Source organism: Asterias amurensis, chromosome 17 (genome assembly GCF_032118995.1).
Source record: "Asterias amurensis chromosome 17, ASM3211899v1".
NCBI classification, from domain to species: domain Eukaryota; kingdom Metazoa; phylum Echinodermata; class Asteroidea; order Forcipulatida; family Asteriidae; genus Asterias; species Asterias amurensis.
This window is the reverse complement of record NC_092664.1, coordinates 4,894,304-4,916,306: the sequence shown is the minus strand read 5'-3', so window position 1 is coordinate 4,916,306 and position 22,003 is coordinate 4,894,304. Positions and strand designations below refer to the sequence as shown.

The window sequence follows — 22,003 nt, the reverse complement described above, 5'->3', positions numbered from 1 at the left end:
CATATATTGGTACCTCACCACGCAATGCCTCAAATCCTATATTTATTGTCACACGTAAAGTAATAGAAAGACTACAAGCCTGTAAATTAAAAACGATTTCTGTGTGTGTGCTGTCGCATAGGATCTTGCGCTGTGTATGTGATTGAATGTTTGCCAGCGTTCCGCGGCACATCCGAGTGATTGGCTTTACGTTTTATCTGAACATCAAGTAAAATGTTTTTACATTTTATCCAAACCTTAAAATAATAAATAAATAGTCAGAGTTCTGTAGTACTGCTGCTGATATTTTCAGGAAGGTGTTTCAGCTGGTCTGCCGCAGTTTCAACTGCCATTTGGCCAGCGGACCACTGGCAAGGTCGATCCCTGGTTTAGGCTATCATGACTAACAACAGTAACAAGAGTCACATGCATGGAATGACTTTCTCCAGCATAGAATTTAATTTTTTTTTAAATGTTCCTCGGAAATGTTAACAAAAAATTTATTAGGCAGTCCAGCATCAAATAAGTCATATAAGTCATAAGTCAAATAAGAGTACACCATTTTTCAAATTTACAGCTGTCTGTTACACAATTTACATCAATCTAAGCTTCAAAACTATTTTGTTAGGACATGTATCTAAAATTAAAAAAATTTAAACATAATTACTAGAATCTATGGTTAGGGGAGATAACAAATTCCAAATGATTATGGCCTAATATTTGATATTAAAAAACAACCAAGATAATTGCAGCTTGAAATTGATATGCTAAATCCACAATAAAATTATTAGTTTATAAACTAATGCAAGTAACGTGTCTGTTTGTGTTACAAAAACTCCCAGGTGCTTCTACAGATTGGGCTGCAAATCATACTAAAGGGTTTAATTTTTATTTATTTTTTTCAAAATTTGATTTATGCACGTCCTCTTTTGGAAAGAGGATGACAAATTCTAAGGTATTGTAACGGGCACGTCCGCACCGTTAATGTCGAGCAGTGAAGTTTCAGGCTACTGAGTTCCACAACGTCAGAGGGCAGGCTGCCGGTCGTCAAACTTCTCTTGGTATTCGGGGAATATTGGGACTTATTGGGCCCAGGGGAGGGGTGGACAACAGTCACTATTATTTGATCACTTAGTAAAAGGGACGGGAGAATTGATCATAGAAGGGGGGAAGGGGTGGGACGACGACTGGTTCCTGCTGAAGATGAAGGCTGCAAAGGCTGACTAAAGGCTGACTAAAGGCTGAAGTGTTATTGGCCCTAGAACTCTTAAGAGACTGTTCACTCCGAAGCGTAAGGGTTTACTTTCAATTCAACCGGAATATCTGCTCATTTATTCTCTCTTCTCTTTAATTATTCTTCCATTTCTACAGGGTTTTATATATTGAAGGGTCTTTATTCAGTCAAACACAATTAATTAACTGGTAGTATATCTAGGGGATGACGATGAAGAACTACATGTAAAATGTCTTGCTAGCGGCTGTCACATATGCGGCGACCGTCCTATTTCTTCACCGGGTCTGTCCAAGTCATGAACTAACAACAAACGGCTGCCGTAAAACGCTCGCCTTTTATAGATTTCTGTAATGCAAATTAAACTCGCGATCAAAAGTAACTGGCTGCTACAAAAAATGCTAATTAGCGCTTGCGACCAGTGACCAAAAGCAATTGGTTACTGTAATGCAAATTAGCGCTTGCGACCAAAAGTAACTGGTTACGACAGATATGCTGATTAGCACTTGCGACCAGCGACCAATTGTGATTGGCTAAACATGCTTTGCAGGCGTGGCTTATACTCGACGCTAAACCATGGGTAATAAAGTTCCATGTAGACTTGTTTACATACCAGGTTGTAGTTTTTATTAACAAAAATGTTTCATTTTGTTACCAAAAAGCCTTTTTTTAATATGAGACCAATCAATTTTTCTTTCAAAAAATCAACTTCACTTATAGACCTTATTAAACTACTTTTAATTTGGACACTTCGTATTGCTGTTGCCTGGTAATAAAAACTTAGTTAAAAAGTTCACTCTGTTACTCTTTTGGTAACAGTTTTCAACAAGATGACTCTCTGTTACCATGATCATGGTAACAGAGAGTCATCTTGTTGAAAACTAACTACACAAATCTGCATGTTTCTGCAGTACAGGGATTGTGTAGTCTATACGTATTTGTTAATGCCTGTATTGTTGTAGGCAAAATCTCTTGAACACTTAATATCCAATTTAAATATATACAAGAAACTGACATGTAAGCTGTAAACATTTCATTTCAATGGGTGGTCATTTTTTTATTTGGGACAATCTCTTGAATACTTAATATCCAACTTAAATATATTCAAGAAAATGACATGTAAGCTGTGAACATTTCATTTCAATGGGTGGTCATGTTTTTGAGATATCGCCAGGGATTATGTCCAGGCATGAAGTTAAAAATAAAACATATTCTGTAAACCATTATACTGTCAGGGCTTCTCAGATTCAAAATAAAATGATTCTCAAAATGCTTTATAGAGTCAAAAGCTGCTTTACTTCATGTCAGACAGGTTAACTACAGTACTGGTCTCTTGCGACCTAACAGTAGGAGGAGCAATGGTTGCTCTCTTACTGTGGAAACGTCTATGAATGTGTTTCTTATGGTTAGCCTGGACATTCGTACGTTTCTTGTTCTGTTTGTCCATTAGAGTGGACCTTAAGTGTTTGACGTTAGACAGTATGGTTTCTTGTAACTGTTCATACTCTTCAATAGAGCATGACTCCTGGAGTTGAGACTCAGTGTCTGTTATCTCAAGCAACTGGTTATCAATGAATTGACGTGTTAGTGAGTGTCTTGTTTCGTTTCTTCAAAAAGGATGGGTCAAGGTCCCAAAAGAAAGGGGTACACTTGATCTGTAGGCCTTTAGGAATGATACGGGACAAGCGATAAAAATGGTTGTTATCAAGATGTGACAAGTAACGGGTGTTCTTTTCCTTTTCTTTTCCTTTTCCGGAAAATGCACTTGGTGTCAGGAGCAAGTGCCATAATGGATAAGGGGGAATGCAGTCAAGGGGAAATATGTTAAATCATTCCTGTGGAGAGAACGGGTTATAAATCCTGAACAAAATTGATAATTAATTGACAGACCTGAAAGGAAAAAGTTAACACAAACCTGCGAAAAAATGGAGTTAACAAATCCCTGTAATAGAACGTGTAATAAAACCTGCAAAATCAAGTTATGTACAAACCTGAAAGGGAAAATGTTAACACAAACCTGTGAAAAAATGGGGGTAAATACAACCCTGTTAAAGAAAGGGTTATAAAACCTGCAAAAAAATAAGTTATGTACAAACCTGAAAAGGAAAACGTTAACACAAACCTGTGACAAATGGGGGTTAACCCAATCCTGTAAAACAAATGGGTTAAAAACCTGCCAACAAAAAATATTAAGTTGTATTTACAAACCTATAGGGTGAAAAATAATGATTTATTAATAATATGTAGAGTCAGGAAAAAATGTTAGAAATTGTTCTGAAAAGAACAGGTAGGGAGTGGGAAAAGATAAAATGGATATGGTTAGGACAATTAAAAACAAAATACAAGCAAATCAATGGGATCACCCCGAAGGGATACAACAACAGAGAAATAAAGGTTTCTTACTACGACTTGTGGAGGGTCTGTTGAAACCGTTGAGTTGCAGACAGAAAAATCCTGGTGACCGGGAATATATATAATGAATAGGGTAGATGGCCTTAGCTTTTGATCCAAACCGGACCTTCTTCAGAGGCATAAAACAAGTACATACAAATACATATCCATTAATAGAAAAAGGGAGTGGAAAGGGATTAAGGGAAGGATCCAGAAAGAAGCGGGAGAATAACAGCCAAGCAAAGTTTCTATTTTCAGAAACAATTGGTGGCTATGAAGCAATAGGAGTATTATAACTTATGATACACCTTTTGTATCACCTAGTCACAGTGATTAGGTTCGCCTGTTTTAGTCATGTTTTCATATGAGCACTGATGTTCCCTACACGACAAATTGGTCCTGCTATACTAGTTCCAGTCACAAATTAAAAAAAAAATCAAACATTTACCATAGTTTTATTTTTCACTTTTTTTTTTCTGAAGTGAAATGGTATTGAGTCTGGATGCTTTATATTATATAACTTCGTGTCACACAAATGTAAATCTCAGCTTGAAAGTTGTTGTGATCCAGCATAGTTTTTTTTATGTCTTAACTCATGCTGATAGATTTGAACTGAATTTTCTGTAGCCAAAACCAGATCACCAGCTGGTGTGAATGTGACACTGTAGGGAAAAGCACCATCCTTGATGATACATCCAATGTACTTGCCATCAGGACTGTAATGATGGATATCAAGTGATGACATTATTAGAATATGAGTCCTTTCTGTTCAAGAACATATATGTTCCCATCCTTGTCACAACACACACCACCAGGCTGCCCCACTGATTGGTTTCTACTGAAAAACATTGCCCCAAAGGTATGGTTTAAAAAAATAGTACGGATGATGTCACAAAATGTAAGAGCGCTCTCTAACAGCAGATTAAAAACATCTCAAAATACACTTCTACTGTAATGTCTGTGGCAGAGTTTATGGTAATTGTTTCAAAATTGGCATACCTATAATCTCCTTTAAAACAGCAACTTATCTGTGGAGTCTTAGCTTGATGACGTCAAGAGTACTTTTCAATGTATTTCTGCCAAACCAAAAGTTTGACTGAGTGGAAACTTGGTGTATCCATAGTCAAGGACATTAACTTCTTGAATTCTAAATGACGTCATGATGTTGTTTTGACAACTTTTGCAATTTTCATCATTTATTACAAATCTTGTGAACAAAGCAAGGTGCAATATTTCCGTTTTATACCAAGCCCTTATTTTACTCCCGGAAACCGAACACCTAGAGTTTGTGTCATGACAAACTCTCAATGTCTAGTTGAAATTTGTTTCTGTTCCTTAAAAACAATTAGAATTTGTATGTCATCCTCAAAAATGTTATCATTCTTTCTGAAATTTATGCGAATATAAAATGTAATTTATTTATGAAAAACATCTTTTTGCTCTCTTGTCAATAAATGTTTTTACTCAGCATTTCATGGTTCTCCGGCCAAAACATCATTTTTATAGCAAAAACATTTTCTTTTTACAAACCAGTGTGTAAAGTTAACTGTATTATTTGAAACCTGTTAGGCTCAGTGGATTATTTAAACAAATGTTTCCAAGAAACACTTATTGCATTATGAGATTATTGTCAAGCTATTAAAACCATTCTCGTTGATGAAGTAAAAGTTGTACTGTGTTTGCTTTGCCCAATAATCAAAATATCAAGATCAAAATTTACAAATCCAACAGTTTTACTGCATGGAACTCTTAATGCCATGAATGGAGGTGCAGTTTATAAGAATGCTTGCTGTCTTAATTTGGTTAAGAGTGGGTTTTTTTGTGTTTTTTTGCACTGTGTTCCCCAAAAATAACAAATTGGTTCATAAAATTAATCTTGGGGGTTGTTCCTGTAAAAATTGGGAATTCTGAACCCAAGTGATGAAGTACAATAATGTTTCTTTCAAGTTTTTTGTCGCATGCTTGCTTATCTGATGTGAGTGAAATGATATTTTTGCAGGATGCTATTGTTTATAAAGTTCAGGATAATGTTTGTTGATGTCTTTACTCATGCTGAAAGACTTGAACTGAATTTTCTGTAGCCACAACCAGATCACCAGCTGGTGTGAATGTGATACCAGAGGGATCATCACAATCATTGATGATACATCCAATGTACTTGCCATCAGGACTGTAATGATGGATCTCACCTGATGATGAACCTGGTTCTCTCCATACAGTAACATAGATGCTCCCATCCTTGTCACAACACACACCATGAGGCCACCCAGACTGATTGAAAGCTACTGAGAATACCATTTCACCATTGTAGGTTACTGATACCAACTTACTGTCATCTAAGGTAGTGTAGATTAGTCGATGTTTGTCGGTAGTCAAGTATACACCAATGCCTGGAGCAGGCAGGGTTCTGATGAGGGATCCATCTGGTTTGTGTAGAGAGATTTTTGCCTTGGTATAATAACCCACTGCTATGAGATTGTTGTCATCCACTGCAATACATGATGGTTCACCGCCTGGATTGAACTGATGGAGGAGCTGATAATCCCTGTTGAAGATCTTGACTGTTCCACTATCTAGAACAATGAGCTCATCATTCTTATTCACAGTTATACTGCTGAATCTGATGGTAATACCTTGGATTGATAGTTTTTGTGAAATGAAAGGGGATTGAGGGTTGCTCTCTGCTGGTATTGTAATCAAGCTTTTACTCAGCATGTCTGACACAACAAAATCACTATTAGAGTATGCAGCAACAACCAATGCACAAATCTCCACCATCCGTTGTTTCTTGTATTTATTTATTTCTGTTTTTAATGTCCATTTATCTTGTTTGAAGTGTTTCATGGATTGCATTGTTGGCTTTCTAGACTGAGCAGAAGTTGCTGATTCTACTTGTTGTTCATCTTTCAGCACCAGTCTCCCTAGTGATTGCTGGCCTTCTTTAAAGTCCATATAAGTCAACCCATCGGGTACTTTTGTTGATTTCTTCTCTCTGTATTCTTTGAGGTCTTGTAAGAGTTGTTCTATGTGATGTACAATCTTGATCCGTTGATCCATGAGTTGATTTACCTCATCCTGCTTGTGCTCTACTTTGTTCATATCTATGTTGTTGGTAGCTCTTGCAGTTTGCATTGTCTTGACTCTGTCTTTATAAATCTGTTCAGCCTCATGCATCAGTTTCTGCTTCTCCTCATTTGCTTTTTTGGAAATTTTTTCTTTGGTGGCAAAATACTTGGATTCTAACGTCTTGATTGACTCGTCTATTTCTTGATTAGCAATGTTGTAGGTTTCGACTTTCTGTCTTAATTCTGCTGCAAGTTCTGTGGCGCTTTGTTTGCATTTGTCTGAAGCTTTATTAATTTCAATCAGAGAATGGGATTGATGGTCTTTTGAAATGCAAGTTGTGCATATCAACTTTTTGCAATTGTTACAAAACATAGTAAGATCTTTGTCAGTATGCTTGCTACATTTCGTAACAACTTCTTTTTCAAGCAGTTGTTTCAGTTGAATTTCCTGTTTTTCAATAGCTTCTATCAGTGAACTTGTTTTAAAGTCTGCTTTCAGACCGTCAATGCCATTTTGTTTCAACAGAGTTTCTTTTCTACACACTGGACATGAAAGCCTTGTAGTACTTGATCTATTCTCTCTGAGTTGTTGAAGGCATTCAAGACAAAATGAATGAGAACACTCCAGTAGTTTGGGTTGCTTGAAGCGTTCACTGCAAATTGGACATTCAAGATGATCCTGACTTATCTCGTCTAGCACTGACTCAGCTGGTATATTGGATGCCATTTTGATCGTAACTTTGCTGTGATGTTGAGCTGTGATTTAAAAGAGAAAATTTACCAAAAAAGATCAAAGTCTGATGACAATATTGGTTTCTTGTCAATAAGCAAAATTAGAATTACTGATTTCATGACACATTGGGGTTTTTGTGAATTTTTTTCTGTTTCTTGCTTTGAAACTATCTGTTTTGAGCTATTTTCAGGCTTTGGCCTTGATGATCTAACTCTTTTCGGACTATAAGTAATGACCCCCATTCTGGTTCCCAGGAAGTCTTGACCTGTGGGTCACTCTGACCTAAGGAATGTTGAAAAATGTAATTTCAACTCAAATTTTGCATCACAATGATGAATTTTTGGGTCATTTTGACCAAGATTCCAGGTCATGTGGGAGATTTTTAAGAGTGGTTATACTGCTGGTGACCAATAATATTTCTGCTCTTGGTTAATTATTCAACTCAATTCATTTGTTGTCCGATATGAAGATGAAATTGGACAATATTTACATGTCTAACCATTGATGACAGCTCCAAAACAGAACAATAAAAAATACAGAACTTTATAAGGATAAAACTAGATTTATACATACAATTTTACAGCGAAAAACAAAAAGTATTTTAATACCTTTTTTTATTTAAAAATATTTTAAGAAAAACAACAAAAATAGTTAAAGGTCTGTAACCAAACCATCAAAGAAATAAAAAACGAGTAACCAACAGATCATCTCAACCTATATCACTGCATTTATCCCCTTTCCAGCGATTAGAGGACAACGTTATCTAACCCTGTTTTAAACTCTAAGAAGACTGATGAAAGATAAGTTTAGAACAAACTAAGAACCAAATAAAAAAACACCACAAACACTACAACTGCCCAAACCATCTGCTCCCACAAGCCACAGGATAAAAATGCCTTTATTGCTTATGTTATTGATGTTTGTAGTAATTGTGCTGCAACTAAGGTGCATTTTAAAATGCTTAAAACCAATGTCAAGGGTGTTTATGTCTTCTTACCTTCTGTTGAGGGGATGCCAGCTGAGCTCATTGGTTCTTCTGTATGGTCAATTTCTGGTTCTAAACATACATGAAACACAATTATAGGATAGATGTTAAATTTGCATTGGGGATAAAGAATATTAATTTTGGTTTTTACCCGGGTGGGTAACAGTAACATGCCTGTGATATTTTTTCACAGGACTCGGGGAAGTACTGAGTATACAGTGCTAACACACATCGGTGTATGGGTAAAAACCAAAATTAATATTCTTTATCCCCGATGCAAACTTAACATCTATTATATCGTTGTGGTACCCGCTGCCAAAACATAGGATTCGAACTGCCTCTAGCTACCGGGCAACCTTGGTAGTCTAGTTGGTAAGACACTGCTCTAGAATTGCAAGGGTCATGGGTTCGAATCCCACCCGAGTAACATGCCTGTGATATTTTTTCACAGGACTTGGGGAAGTACTGAGTATACAGTGCTAACACACATCGGTGTATGGGTAAAAACCAAAATTAATACAATTATAGGACACAAAAAAGCATCTTAACTATTTATTGACTATATATATTACTATTGCCAGATAGTTGCTGAAGTTGTTACTTTGACCAGTGCCTTATTGAGAGATTTGCAACAGCTTGCGATAAGAAGCTGTAGATGCAGACCGGGTGCCACTGCCAGACAGGACTTCACATCTGGCTGTGCTCCATTGCACTACATTGGATTGAAAAGGGCGTCTATCGAACCCTCTCAATACACAGCTTTAACTCGAGCCCTTGGTTGCTACGATAGTTTTCTTGCTGTTTGTAAAGCTTATTTTTGCAGCGCTGCAGCGACTAGTGCTACCGCTGCTGTAGCACGTGATCTGATACTGCTTTCATGACCACTTCTACTCTAAACCCCCCTTTCAAACCACCTTGCCTCTCTGTCTAAAGATCGTGGATGTGAAGAGCTGTACATAACAGGGAAACTAAACAGACCCTTGCTATTTAGCGTATGTGTCAACACAGATGGCAAGCTCAGGTTGTGGAGACTTCAGCATCTTTAAGCACCTAAACACCTAAAACCACTCCTTTAACAACGAGGACAGTGTCATCTTGGACAGAGAGTCAAGGTGGTTTGAAAGAGGGGTGAAAGAGGTGATCTACGTGAATAGAGAGGCACCATCGCTAAATAGAGAAGGTGGTCTGTGCCGATGGCGGGGGCTATACTGCAGATATCAAGAAGATCCCTTGACGTCTGCACGGTTCAGTGACCCCGAAATGGGTCACCAACCTTTTGCTGCTAGAAAACATCAGTCCGCCTGATGATGCACCCAGGAATGTGTGTGAAACTGTCGTCAGTCACAAAACAGTCTGTCCAGTTCTAAAATCTTTCAATATTATACCTGGATGATGGAGAATATTCATAAACATATGTAACATACACTAAGAATAACCTAGATTTATACTCACTGCTTGGGTGTAGTATTCTCAGTGCCTCTCTGTAGTCAGTGTCTCTGATGGTCAAGCGAATATTCAGCTCCTTTCCAGAAGCTTTCCTTATGTCACCATCGGTAATCAGGTGAGCTGTAAATGTCTTGGCTAGCTCACCGTTCAAGCATTGCCCATTGAACTTGGCCAGACTTTCTTGAGAATAAAACCGTACAATGAATCTTATTGAACTCCGTTCTATCCTCTTCAGTGAACATCCACCTTCATGTTCAATGGCGTTGATGATTCCTTGGACCCCCTTAATGCCCAACTGTTGCGCTGCTCTCTGCATAAACAGGTAGGTAGTTTGGTAAATTAGTTTTTGCCTTGCAAAGTCTACTGGATCAGTTGCGACATGCATTTTGACGGGTGTGTCTGTAATGAAAAAAAGAAAGCAAGAAAGAAAGAAGGGGAACATGTGTTACTGGGACTGATGAGCTATTTTTATTTACGGTACTGTACTTCCCTCAACACTTGTACTCAAGAATAATAAATGAAGATTGATTAATAGATCTTTTGCGCAAATCTACCGGCAACCTGATACACTGCTTCATATAATTACAAATGACTGTACCAGTAATCACGACACAACTAAAACAACTCTTCATAATAACAGGCTTCTTTCCCAGCAACAAACTTGTGCCAAACCCAGTAATAATCGTTTTGTTACACAAGGCCGTTCACCCAAAACAAAGATGTATTTACATTAGACAGGGACTTGGTCCAAACATGTTAGTGTAAGGATAAAATCAATAGAGTGACCCTGCTTGTAATCTCCCAAATTGTGTTTTTAAGTTTACAGACCTTCAGGGAGGCCGCTACCAAACTGATTCTCAAAATTAAAAAACTTCAAACCTGTCTTTGCCCTAGGGTCTTAACCGTGCGTGACATCATCCAAAGATAATTACACCGTTACGTTTATGGTTGACTTCTTGAGTGTCAGTTTGGTATTATTGTTTAATGTATTTTGTGGAGAACTTAATCACTTCTAAGCCCAATGCATTAGACATAGACCCTTAATAAAACACTAAGTAAAACAACTTCAAGCCAAAATTTAACTGTTTTTAGATGACCCCACATTTATCTCTGTGTAGACATTATTAAACTTTACTTTAAAATAACTTAACTTTACCTTAACATACACACACGGTTACACTATGTGATAGTTTTTAATAATCAGTTTTATAAAACCAATAGAGCATGGAGTTCTACTTTTCATTGCAGAACTAACTCAAATCATCCAAATAAACACTAAGGGCGCTGCTTTACAGCCATTGCACAAGTAAAAATTACAAATAACTTTATCTTACCCACGAAAGGTCGGTCCTGGTTTTCCGGTTGGTTGTCCCCAATGATGACAATACAGTCCTTAGCATTTTGCATTGCGATGTTATATGTCACATTCAACTGATGTCCCAGACTGGAAGCCCCACCAGCTGTTTCAGAAACTGTGCTCAACATAGTGTCTTTAGATAACCAAGCATTTCTTGACTCCACAAAACGATCCACCTCATTTTTTGTAAACCCAACATCTCTTTGTAGGTTTACTGCATTGTACGATATCAACAAATTGCCATTAGTAACTTTTTCAGCAAATTCTTCTGCTTGGGGCTCTCGTATTGCAAGGCAGTTTTTCATCCAATTGCTGACATCATCCCTCGTCCATTCTGACATGCGTGGAGGAAATCTCTTTGTCGGGTCACCAGAAGATATAATTTGGTCCTTCCTGTCTGTTTCTAAAATAATAATAATTTGAAATATTGACAAGTTGAATATGTGTTTGGCGTTGATCATAATATGAAAAGGTTGATCTCACCCTGGAGCCTCCCCCACTCCCAAAAAGCAACAAACAAATAAACAAACAACAACAACAACAACAAATTTTCTTTAAGCCCAAATGGTCAGTTGAATAAAAAGTAGTAAATACTGACAAGTATAAGTAAAAAGTAAAAGCATCACTTTCCAAATAGAAGCATTTAACAACAGCCTCTTCTAAATTCTGTGTGAATAAACTTAATATTTTACTGCAAGGTATTCACTTAATGCTTTGGAGTAAATCTTCTGATATCAAGAGTCTGCCATGGCTGAATGGCTCTAAACAAAAGGTTTCATTTGTGTTACAACTCCCATTTTTGTCTGCGCATGCGCGCGCGCACACACACAGCCCCACTAGCAGCATTTGATTTAACAATTTTAATAATTACGTAAAATTTACCGGTGGATTGGTGGTGAATCTTTAATAATTTCCTTTCCTTGACACCACAAAATTAATGACAGGTTTCCAATAGCATCCTTTTTGAACCAGTGGTACCTATAGCGTAAATGGCACTTCAAAATTCAACTTCCTTATGAAGTTTCTTTGTCGATCATGTGAATAAAAGGCAACAAGTAAAACAACAAGTAAAATGACTTCCCCTAAATCCAATAAAAATCGCATACCTGTGATGTGACGATTTCTTTTTACTCACCAACTATGTTTAAAGCATCACGTTGAACCAAAACAAAGGAATGATTGCTGTCACCAATTATCACATTTGTGGTGACAGCAGTGATAGCTGGCCGGGCAGACTTTGTTGATACTTGTGCTGTACCACCAGGTAGATCCATTACACTGCCTTCAGACATTATTAATTGATGCAGTATTCTTTACTGGAAATTACAGCACTTCCAATACACTGCTCAGTTTCAATCTCTGTGTTAGTCCATCCATTTTGCTGATGTCAGAGCTCTAGGTTGGAATAAGCACTGAGCTATTCCAGGGATGAGCTGGGCATTTTGCACTCTTCTATCAGCATCTGCTAAAAACAAGAACTTATGAAATAAAGAATCAAGAATCAAAAGTGTTTTTGGATTACGTATGGTAAGACTGCATGCATGCATTATGCAACTGCATGAGTTATAACACTGCATACTTTTAGCTCCATGACATGTACTGATTATCAAACTTTGAGTTTCCATAGTTTCAGCTTTTGAGTTTCGGAAGAAGACAAAGAATGGTGTATCATTAGCCCTGGCGGCCTTACACTTTCGTATTGTACTACAGTGACGTCCTGGACATCTAAGAACATTTCTGGGGCGGAAAATTTTCACAGCTTCATAAATCAAATCTTACCTGCAAGAAAGCACCAATTTCAACAGATTCACATTCCATGGCAGCATATTTTTTCTGCGGTGGGTTTTGATCGTAAGTTATTCTTCACAAATCCGTCATTTTCATGAAATATAATGCAGCTCCCAAAGTTAGTTCCCATTTTTGTTCGTACTCTCACAGTCTGCGGTGTGTACGCAAGACGCACGACGCGCTAATTTTGAATTGTGTTGCGTGTTAACGCTGTGCAGTCAAGATACAGTGACCAAGAATTCATGCGTCTTGCATCATGCGTCTTGCACGCAAATGTATACCCACACGCACGACAACAGACAACACTGTGAGAAAACGATCGAAACGGGAATTTTTTAAAGTTGGGAGCTGCATTATTTCACGAAAATGACGGATTTGTGAGGAAAATATGAGGACCAAAACCCACCGCAGAAAAATGTATGCTGCCATGGAATGTGAATCGGTTGAAATTAGTGGCTTGTTGCAGGTAAGATTTGAGTTATAAAGCTTTGAAATTTGTCCGCCCCAGAAACAGGCCTCAATAGTTAGGACTCTGTATCTGTGTACAGAGGAAGAGTCCTATATAGGGCTAGGTGTATCATGTATTCTTCTTTACACTGGTATTAGGAAGTGCCATGAATTAATATTTAATTTTTAAAGTCAAAAGTGAAATTTGGAAACAAAACCCCTTGTTAAAAATACTAAAACATGAGACAACACAACCTACATGTTCTTTGACTGCTCTAATTTATGTTGAAGCTAGAGGTCCTACTGCATCCATAGATGTGTATATAATTGTATAGGATTTGTATAGGAGTGCAACACAGTAGACAACAATGGTAACTTGGAAAATGAAAGTTGACATCAAGTTCAATAATCATCATACAATACAACCACACCATCCTACAATACAACCACACAGACAGACCGCAACGGTACATGTAGCTAAATATAGTAGTTCGAAAGTGAGACAATACTGGAGGGATTCATTAATAAAAACATACAGACATAATTGGGTACAACATTGTGTCCTATTGTAGCTGATAAATTGACACCATAACTTTGCTGTGCTGATGTTGGTGTCCTGCAGCCTATTACACCTGGCAGCTTATTCGGCCAAAGATTCAGCGTTCTTTTCTGGAGTCTCTGTTAAAACAATTTAATTATTCCTCAAACAAAATTTGGACAGAATCATCCCTAAGAATATGTAAATAATAGTAATGTTTGGGTAATGTACTAATTCTCTTTTGAGGTAGTGTTGGCAATGAAAAGTACCAGTTTGGTCTTGACTTTTCAAACAGTATACTCTGGCTGCTCGTCTTTGGGAGAAAAACATCACTTAAAATCAAACCCTGATTGACTCTGACTAAACTTAAACAACTTACTTGAATTATGACAGAAGAAGATGGTTAGAAACACAGCATCCACTCTGTTAGATGAGTAGGATATTCAAGCATTGATCCGCTGGACTACTTCACACACAGTGACACTCCCTACCTGGTACTGGTATAAGTTTGACTGTGAACATTGCAAATGTGGAAATACCAAATTCTATATTTAAGTCTTTGTGTTGTGTGAATGAAGTGTAGTATGCATGGATAACTTTGAGTCAGCTTTTCAGATTCAAACTAGGCAGGGTATTCTTATGATAAATATCAATATTGTACTGTTGTGTTCAGGTCACTAAGGTCTTACATGTATTTACACTGGCTGGTTCTATACTTATTGAATGAATGAGTGTATGGGGCTTGCGTGTGTAAAACTGTTAAAGCATAGGAGCAGATCCTTGAGCAGAAGCTTGAACAGAATGAGTACACATCGTAAGACCCGGAATAAGTAAGATCAGTGATGTAAGTAAGTAAGTAAGTGATGTAAGGACAGATCAAGTAAGTAATTAATTTAAATGAAATTGAAACTGAGCAAACGACTCTGTAAATCTGACTCTTGAACATGACTTCTTCCGTAAACTCATTGTAAACATGGAACACTAGTTATGCTTTGATCCCAAGTGCAGAAACTGATTGGATTTAAAAACAAAAACGCATAAGAAAACTTTGAATTAGTAAATTTCTTCCACCAAACATTGCTGTTTACACCCCTATCACTCCGAACTCGTTCGCACTGAGACTACAATTTTCAAAACGTAGTGGGGATGAGTTTGGTGTGATGGGAAGGTATTATCAGAAATCTCACCCAGCCAGGCCTGCACGTTCTCGTCCCAGAGAGACAGGCTTTTGCAGGACTTTGTTTAGCTCAATGCTGAGGCTTTGCCTGGTCATGGTTTTCACTTGGTTTTTTATTTCATTCCCATTGTTGTTGTTTTTTTCTTGTCATTCACTGATCGCTTTGCAACCTGTAGGCAAAGGCGCTATATAAATGGTGTTATTATTATAAGATGTCAAAAGTCTGCATGGGAAATGTAAATAACAAGGTTGTTTTAACTTCATGAACCAGTCTTTGATGATATGTTTAACTGTTTGATAATTTTCACTGAACATGCACGCGTTTTGTGTTTTTTTGCAGACATTTCGTGGTAACACTGACCAATCAACACCGGTTACTAACAAATTTGAGCAGCCAATCAGAGCACGCTTCATCCGTATTAGACCAATCAACTACAAGGGACATCCAGCAATGCGTATTGAACTCATTGGATGCAGAAGTAGGTTTATTATTTAATTCTAATCCATGTTTTTTGTTTTTGCTCATTGTTGGTGTTTTCATCTCTCGACCTATAAAGGCACTGTTTAAAAGGGGGACTGTTTTGTCACAACAGGCTGTGACTGCACATGGAATTATGAACTGTAACCCAGTCACTATGTGTGCTTGCTGACCAGTACATCACAATATAGTAATGACTGCACCCTTTGTGCTCTAAGGCCTGCATGCTGTAACTGGGTTAGAGTTCATAATTCCATGTGAGACACAGGGGACAGTCGTTATGATCATGACTACAGTTGTGTGTGTCGCTTATGCTTTTGATCAGCAGAGGGTCGGTTCCAGCCCTGGTCTTGACACTTTTGTCCTTCAGCATGACACTTTTGCTTTGTCATTCGGATGGGACGTACAGCAGTTGGTCCTGTGTGTTGTGTGATGCACAGAAAAGAACCCAGTGCACTTAAATTGTGAGGAGAAGGGGTTCGCCCCAGTGTTACTGGGGTGGATTTCACAAAGAGTTAAGACTAGTCTTATCTTGAGTTAGGACGAGTTACTCGTCCTAACTTAGAACTAGCCACACGTTTTGTTAATCCCCTAGGACTAGTCCTAACTCTTTGTGAAATCGACCCCTGGTCTGATTGGCAGCATATTGCACCACAGCACCTTGTAAAACATTACATGCTGCTATTGACCCCTTGCACGTGCGTCACACACGGCGACTGATGCCACGCTCACCATGTTGGTGGTCAATAGGTTTACGTGTAAACGCCGCCTCGCCTAAAATGCGCACTTCTCTGAATAACACACGTTGACATTGACCACCAAAATGGCGCATCCAAGATTATTCTGATGATGACGTCAGGTGAAATGGGTCAATATAAAGGACATGGTCACAAACTTCGAAACTTACCTCAACATTCCTTGCTGTACAAAATACCGGGCGCATTGATATGCCCATATGGTTTGTGATAAAGCGCTATATAAGAAGCTAGCATTATTACAGTCCCAATTCAAAATTCATGTTGTCACTCAACTTTTGAAGCCCTTATGAGATTGAGAAATCTAGGAGTTTGTACAGGGTGTTTGATTGTAAACATGTACCATACCTTGATGTTGCAAGAGCATACTTGCACCATTATAAATAGTATGAGTAAAATCTAATCTGATTCTACACAAAGTTTTGAACACTTCAAAGGCATAAAAAAAAACCTGCAGTTTAAAAATATTGGTCTTACTTGAGTTGATTTGGTTCATCAGTTTTTAAAAGTGGCTTGAAACGCTGAGAGAGAAAATAAATCCCCCAAGTCTGCAGTCTGACTGCACTCAGGAATAATACAGTTATGAACATAGAGCCCCAGTCTACAACTTGTGACAATCTGATGTCATACAAAGCACTGGACACTACTGGTAATTGTCAAAGACCAGTATTCTCACTTTGTGTATTTCAACATATGCATAAAATAACAAACCTGTGAAAATTTTAGCTCAATTGGTCATCAAAGTTGCGAGATAATAATGAAAGAAAAAACACCCCTTTTACACGAAGTTGTGTGCTTTCATGATCAGATGCTTCATTTCGAGACCTCAAATTCTAATTCTCAGGTCTCAAAATCAAATTCGTGGAAAACTACTTCTTTCTCGAAAACTAGGTCACTTATAGGGAGCTGTTTCTCACAATGTGTTATACATGTTATACTATCAACCTCTCCTCATTACTCGTTACCAAGTAAGGTTTTATGCTAATAATTATTTTGAGTAACTAAAGGAACACGTTGCCTTGGATCGGTCGAGTTGGTCTTTGAAAAGCGTTTGTAACTGCTTGTTATGAAATGCATATGGTTAGAAAGATGTTTAAAAAGTAGAATACAATGATCCACACACATTTGCCTCGAAATTGCGTGGGTTTCCTTTTACTTTGCGAACTAACACGGTCGGCCATTTATGGGAGTCAAAAATTTGACTCCCATAAATGGCCGACATTGTTTGTCGACGAGGTATAAGGAAAACCACTCAATTTCGAGTGATACTTGTGTGGATCATTATATTATACTTTTAAAATATCTTTCTAATCATATATATTCTCTAACAACCAGTTACATACGCTTTTCAAAGACCAACTCGACCGATCCAAGGCAACGTGTTCCTTTAAAGCCATTATACACTTTCGGTACAGAAATTTTTTTTAAAGTTCACAGATTTACAAATAATTTACAGGGTTTACAGAAGGTAATGGTGAAAGACTTCTCTTGAAATATTAGTCCATAAAATGCTTTACTTTTTGAGAAAACAGTAAAACAATATCAATTCTCGATAGCGAGAATTACGGATTTATTTTAAACACATGTCATGACACGGCGAAATGTGCGGACACAAGAGTGGGTTTTCCCGCTATTTTCTCCCGACTCCGATGACCGATTGAGCCTAAATTTTTACAGGTTTGTTATTTTATATATAAGTTGTGATACACGAAGTGTGGGACTTGGACAACACTGTTTACCGAAAGTGTATAATGGCTTTAACAATAGTGTCCACTATAAATAAAATTTAATTGTCCAAATTCATTTAAAGTCTGTTTGTTTTTGTACAATTCTTTTTTTTTCAGGTGGTATTCTTGAGATGGCCAACAATCAAGCCTTCAGCATTCACCATAACACAGACGTTAACCAAGATGAAACAAACTTCCCAAGTCTGAATACTGAAGGAGGTTGGTGGTTTAATAGATGCTCTGGTTTACCTGGTGTAGACAATAACCTTAATGCTGAATATATCCAACCTGGTGATACTATTGGTCCATTCAAACGAGTCATTAGAGCTAGTGAATGGAATGGTTCTCGTATTGCAAAGACTGAAATCAAAATACGCCGCCAATCTCCACCTCGTGGCTAAACAAAGTTTCTGGATGAGAAATACATTGACACTTTGTCCTGGCACTGAAATTACATTCATAATCGCACTCAGTTGTTTGTAAACATTATTCATGCTCTAGCCATCGTCAGTCTCCTGATGATGACCAGAGCAAGCTCGTCGATATGTTCGAGACCAATTTAAGAACTGATTCCGCGGTAGTACAGTTAATCTCGATCCTATAAGCTAAAGTAGTAGTCTCAGCCTATTTTCTATACCGTCCGCCCTGGTAATAGTTAAAAGCAGGACAGTTCTTTTCAGAACTGAGAAGTCTCATTAACCCCGAACATCTACTTCGCGGTAGTAGAATAAAGCAAGACAGTTCTCTAAGAACAAATTCTACCTGGCAAGTAGATACACACATGGTGTTACCACAAACCAAATATATATTGATACCTCACCATGCAATGCCTCAAATCCTATTATTCATCCAACTGAGTATCCTTAAATGAACATCACAGAAAAGTGTTTAGCTAACAAAACAGTTGCTGGTAGTGTAAGGTCTTTATGTAATTCACCATATACATCAAATGACAAACCTGTAGAATTTTGAGATTACGAGAAAATAGAGAAAAAAAAATATTGCACATTTTGCATGACACAATTAACAATGATACAAACTGGAGTAACTTAGGTTAGAAGTGAGTGTTATTTCTTTGGAAAGAATCAAAGGAGTTTGAAGTGAAACAAGTTTGATTCAAATTGAACAATACTAGGACGCATGGCTTGCAATAATGCTGGCTTGATGTGAGCACAAATTATTATAATCATTTTGAATCTTAAATGTGATGTGTAATATCAGTATATTTTGCTGTTGAGTAATAATAATAATAATCATAATGTCCTTTATAAAATTGTCTTCATGTTTATATTAGAAAATGTATGCAGACAACAGTTTCATAACCTAATAATCAAGTTTGGAACCTAAAAGTGGCCCTGGTGATTTGAAAACACAGATCGGCCTCACAAAATATCATCTTTGCCATAAAACAAAAGAGAATTACAACTTTAACGCTTGGAAGTGTCGTTGCTGAGCGGTTAAGAGCACCGAATTCAAACTCTGGTGTTTCGAATCCCCAGCCAGGACACTTGTGTCCTTAAGCAAGACACTTAACCATTGCTTCGTTCCGGTGTTACTGGCTTAGGCTGCTGTAGCACCTTGTAAACCCTTTAAGGTGCTACATAATTTGGTCTCAAAATTCATCACTGCAATAACCTATCTTTCTGAAAGTTTGTATATACTTACTGCCTTAAGTACCTTGTTTGGTAGATACGCGGCTATATAAGACTTTGATATGTTATAATGACGGACACATCATACCTACTTTACATTGCTTGTCTTATTGCTGCTGACTGCCTGCAAAAAGTTGTACATAACCAGCAATGTTGCAGAGCTCTGAGTGGTTCGTCTTGATTGAAATGTTATGTTTACATGAATTATGTTTAAAAGGCTCTGGACACTGTTAGTAATATTACTCATGTTAGCATAAAAACTTACTTGGTAATGAACAATGGAGAGCTGCTGATAGTATGAAACATTGTGAGAAATGGCTCCCTCTGAAATAATGTAGTTTTTGAGAAACAGGTATTATTTCTCACAGGTTTGTTATTTAATGCGTTGGGATACAGCAATTGAGAATACTGGATTTTGAAAAATAATGTCCAGAGCCTTTAAATAAGATATACAAGAGGTTTCTTTGTAGTTAAAGTTAAATTTGATATGTACGTATCCAGTTTTAGACGTGGTAACGTAATGTACTTGTTTACTGTTTCAAAATCTATAATTCATAATCACTTGGGCATCATGTGCATTATGCAATTTTAAATACTATATTAAATTTACCTTTTTCATATAAAGTCACCAAAGGTAAACGATAAACAGTTGCCATTGTTAGGAGTAGACAACTTTCTATGCTAAGCATAAAATGAGTCAGGCACAGCCATAACAATACAAACTTAAAGTAACTTGGACTGGAAACCTGTTTCTGCTAAGCAATACTATTTCCTGCTTGCTTACAGGCTTTATGAAATTGGGCACAGGACATAGCCAATCTTGTTGATTTTGTAACCCTCCCCCCACTCCTACTTTATTATATTCAGGAAATTTGTTAATTAAAGAAACATATATATAGTTGAATAGCAAATGATGAACTTGGAGAAGCAACTTATAAATTGAGTGTAGTAAAAACACTTACTGCTGTTGACCGGGGCTCAATTTCATGGCTCTGCTTACCACCAAGTTCTGTGCTTACAATCAACCATTGCTACTGTGCAAGTGCCAAGTTTCTGCAGTAGCTGTGTAAGCAAAGAATGCCTAGTGTTGTGAAGTATGCACGCACACTGGCAAATCAAAATTTCCCTTTAACCTGAGAAATATGCTTGACGTAAACTCTGATTTCCCTGCGTCATATAAGCGCTTGTTCTTGAATTTGGTTAGCTTGACACTTATCAATTTTAAAATCAACTTTGTACAATGCAATTAATAAGAGTTCAGAGATTTAACATTGTTACACTAGGAGCCTTAATTGTTACATAATTAATATTCCCTTTGCAATTTCTTTGTTTCTTGTTAACGGTAATTGTTGCAATAGCTGAATCATTCTTAAAATTAATGAAGGAGTATGTTCGCTACAATACATTCATTCAAGCAAGAAATGTTACTCAAAATTTAAAAACTTTAGTGCCAAGTTTCATAGTTGTATATTTTTAACAACAGAGAAAACAAAATATAAGAACAGTCTATATTTTGCTAGGTACACATTTCAATGAAAAGGTATTAAAGTTTAAAGAATGATTTTCTTGTAATTATTGTGAAGCTAAATGTTTACAATTTGTAATTAAAGTAAGGTCGATGTGTATTAGTTAAAAAACATTAATAATAATAAGTGATGTCAAGTTCAAGTATGCTTCAAAATAGTGCCTTTTAATAGAGCTGATTCCTTCTCCTAAACAAACTCTAATTGAATTTGTTACACTGTTACAACTCAACACTTTTATCTTCAATTGACCAATGTTGAAGTTCAAGATGTGACCAAAATAAAGATAATGAAGTCAGCTTTGAAAATGTGTGTGCATTGACTGCAGTTATTGTGTCTAGAATCTTCTTTGATTTCTCTAAATTTAAGTAGTGTTTTACAATCTAGCAATTCTTTGTAGTTGGCTGATGATTATGAGAAAATGTTGGGCAAAACATGTACAATGTGAAATGAAAGCTAACTTTCTTTAACCCTCCTACTTTTGGTGGCTCTTTTGAACAAGTTGATTCACCATTCACTGTTGTGGTTTTGAATGGTCTGAAAACTAACCTTCTTTAATCTATAAAAAAAAAACAGTTAAAGTTTAAATAAAACTGTTTTAGGTCAATGAGCCGGAAACAGAAACTTCAGTCAGCATTTAATGCAGTCAAATGCTGTTTTACTACAACACAAATAATGTTTTGGCTCCTATAAAAACACCTATGTTATAGATAACAAAAGACCAGGGAATT

At 37.1% G+C, this 22,003-nt stretch overlaps 2 protein-coding genes across 7 annotated transcripts; one reads left to right on the top strand and one right to left on the bottom strand.

Moving 5' to 3' along the window:
* Positions 1 to 2,017: 2,017 nt before the first annotated feature.
* On the bottom strand, positions 2,018 to 14,516 carry LOC139949846 (uncharacterized). Of its 2 annotated transcripts, none has more exons than XM_071948393.1 (6): positions 14,340 to 14,516; positions 12,323 to 12,652; positions 11,165 to 11,590; positions 9,837 to 10,229; positions 8,397 to 8,456; positions 2,018 to 7,422 (listed from the first exon to the last, which is right to left on the bottom strand). In XM_071948393.1, exons 2-6 carry the CDS (start codon positions 12,477 to 12,479, stop codon positions 5,645 to 5,647), a joined length of 2,814 nt encoding a protein of 937 aa, XP_071804494.1. In that variant the 5' UTR covers positions 12,480 to 12,652; positions 14,340 to 14,516; the 3' UTR covers positions 2,018 to 5,644. The 2 variants fall into 2 exon arrangements, with proteins under 2 accessions (XP_071804494.1, XP_071804495.1); XM_071948394.1 differs by having other exon boundaries at positions 12,323 to 12,649.
* Positions 14,517 to 14,686: 170 nt separating this feature from the next.
* Positions 14,687 to 20,961, top strand: LOC139949849 (uncharacterized). Of its 5 annotated transcripts, none has more exons than XM_071948397.1 (3): positions 14,687 to 14,804; positions 15,478 to 15,616; positions 18,215 to 20,961. In XM_071948397.1, exons 2-3 carry the CDS (start codon positions 15,589 to 15,591, stop codon positions 18,496 to 18,498), a joined length of 312 nt encoding a protein of 103 aa, XP_071804498.1. In that variant the 5' UTR covers positions 14,687 to 14,804; positions 15,478 to 15,588; the 3' UTR covers positions 18,499 to 20,961. The 5 variants fall into 5 exon arrangements, with proteins under 5 accessions (XP_071804498.1, XP_071804500.1, XP_071804502.1 ...); XM_071948399.1 differs by having other exon boundaries at positions 14,695 to 14,812; XM_071948401.1 differs by having other exon boundaries at positions 14,704 to 14,808.
* Positions 20,962 to 22,003: the final 1,042 nt, after the last annotated feature.

Excerpts from the sequence above, each read along its gene's own strand:
- LOC139949849 (XM_071948397.1), top strand. The coding sequence starts at position 15,589 with ATGCGTATTGAACTCATTGGATGCAGAA. Across the intron at positions 15,617-18,214 it reads TGAACTCATTGGATGCAGAA|GTGGTATTCTTGAGATGGCC; the intron begins GTAGGTTTATTA and ends TTTTTTTTTCAG.
- LOC139949846 (XM_071948393.1), bottom strand. The coding sequence starts at position 12,479 with ATGTCTGAAGGCAGTGTAATGGATCTACCTGGTGGTACAGCACAAGTA. Across the intron at positions 10,230-11,164 it reads CCAGGACCGACCTTTCGTGG|ACACACCCGTCAAAATGCAT; the intron begins GTAAGATAAAGT and ends TTTTCATTACAG. Across the intron at positions 7,423-8,396 it reads TGGCATCCCCTCAACAGAAG|CTCAACATCACAGCAAAGTT; the intron begins GTAAGAAGACAT and ends TTTAAATCACAG.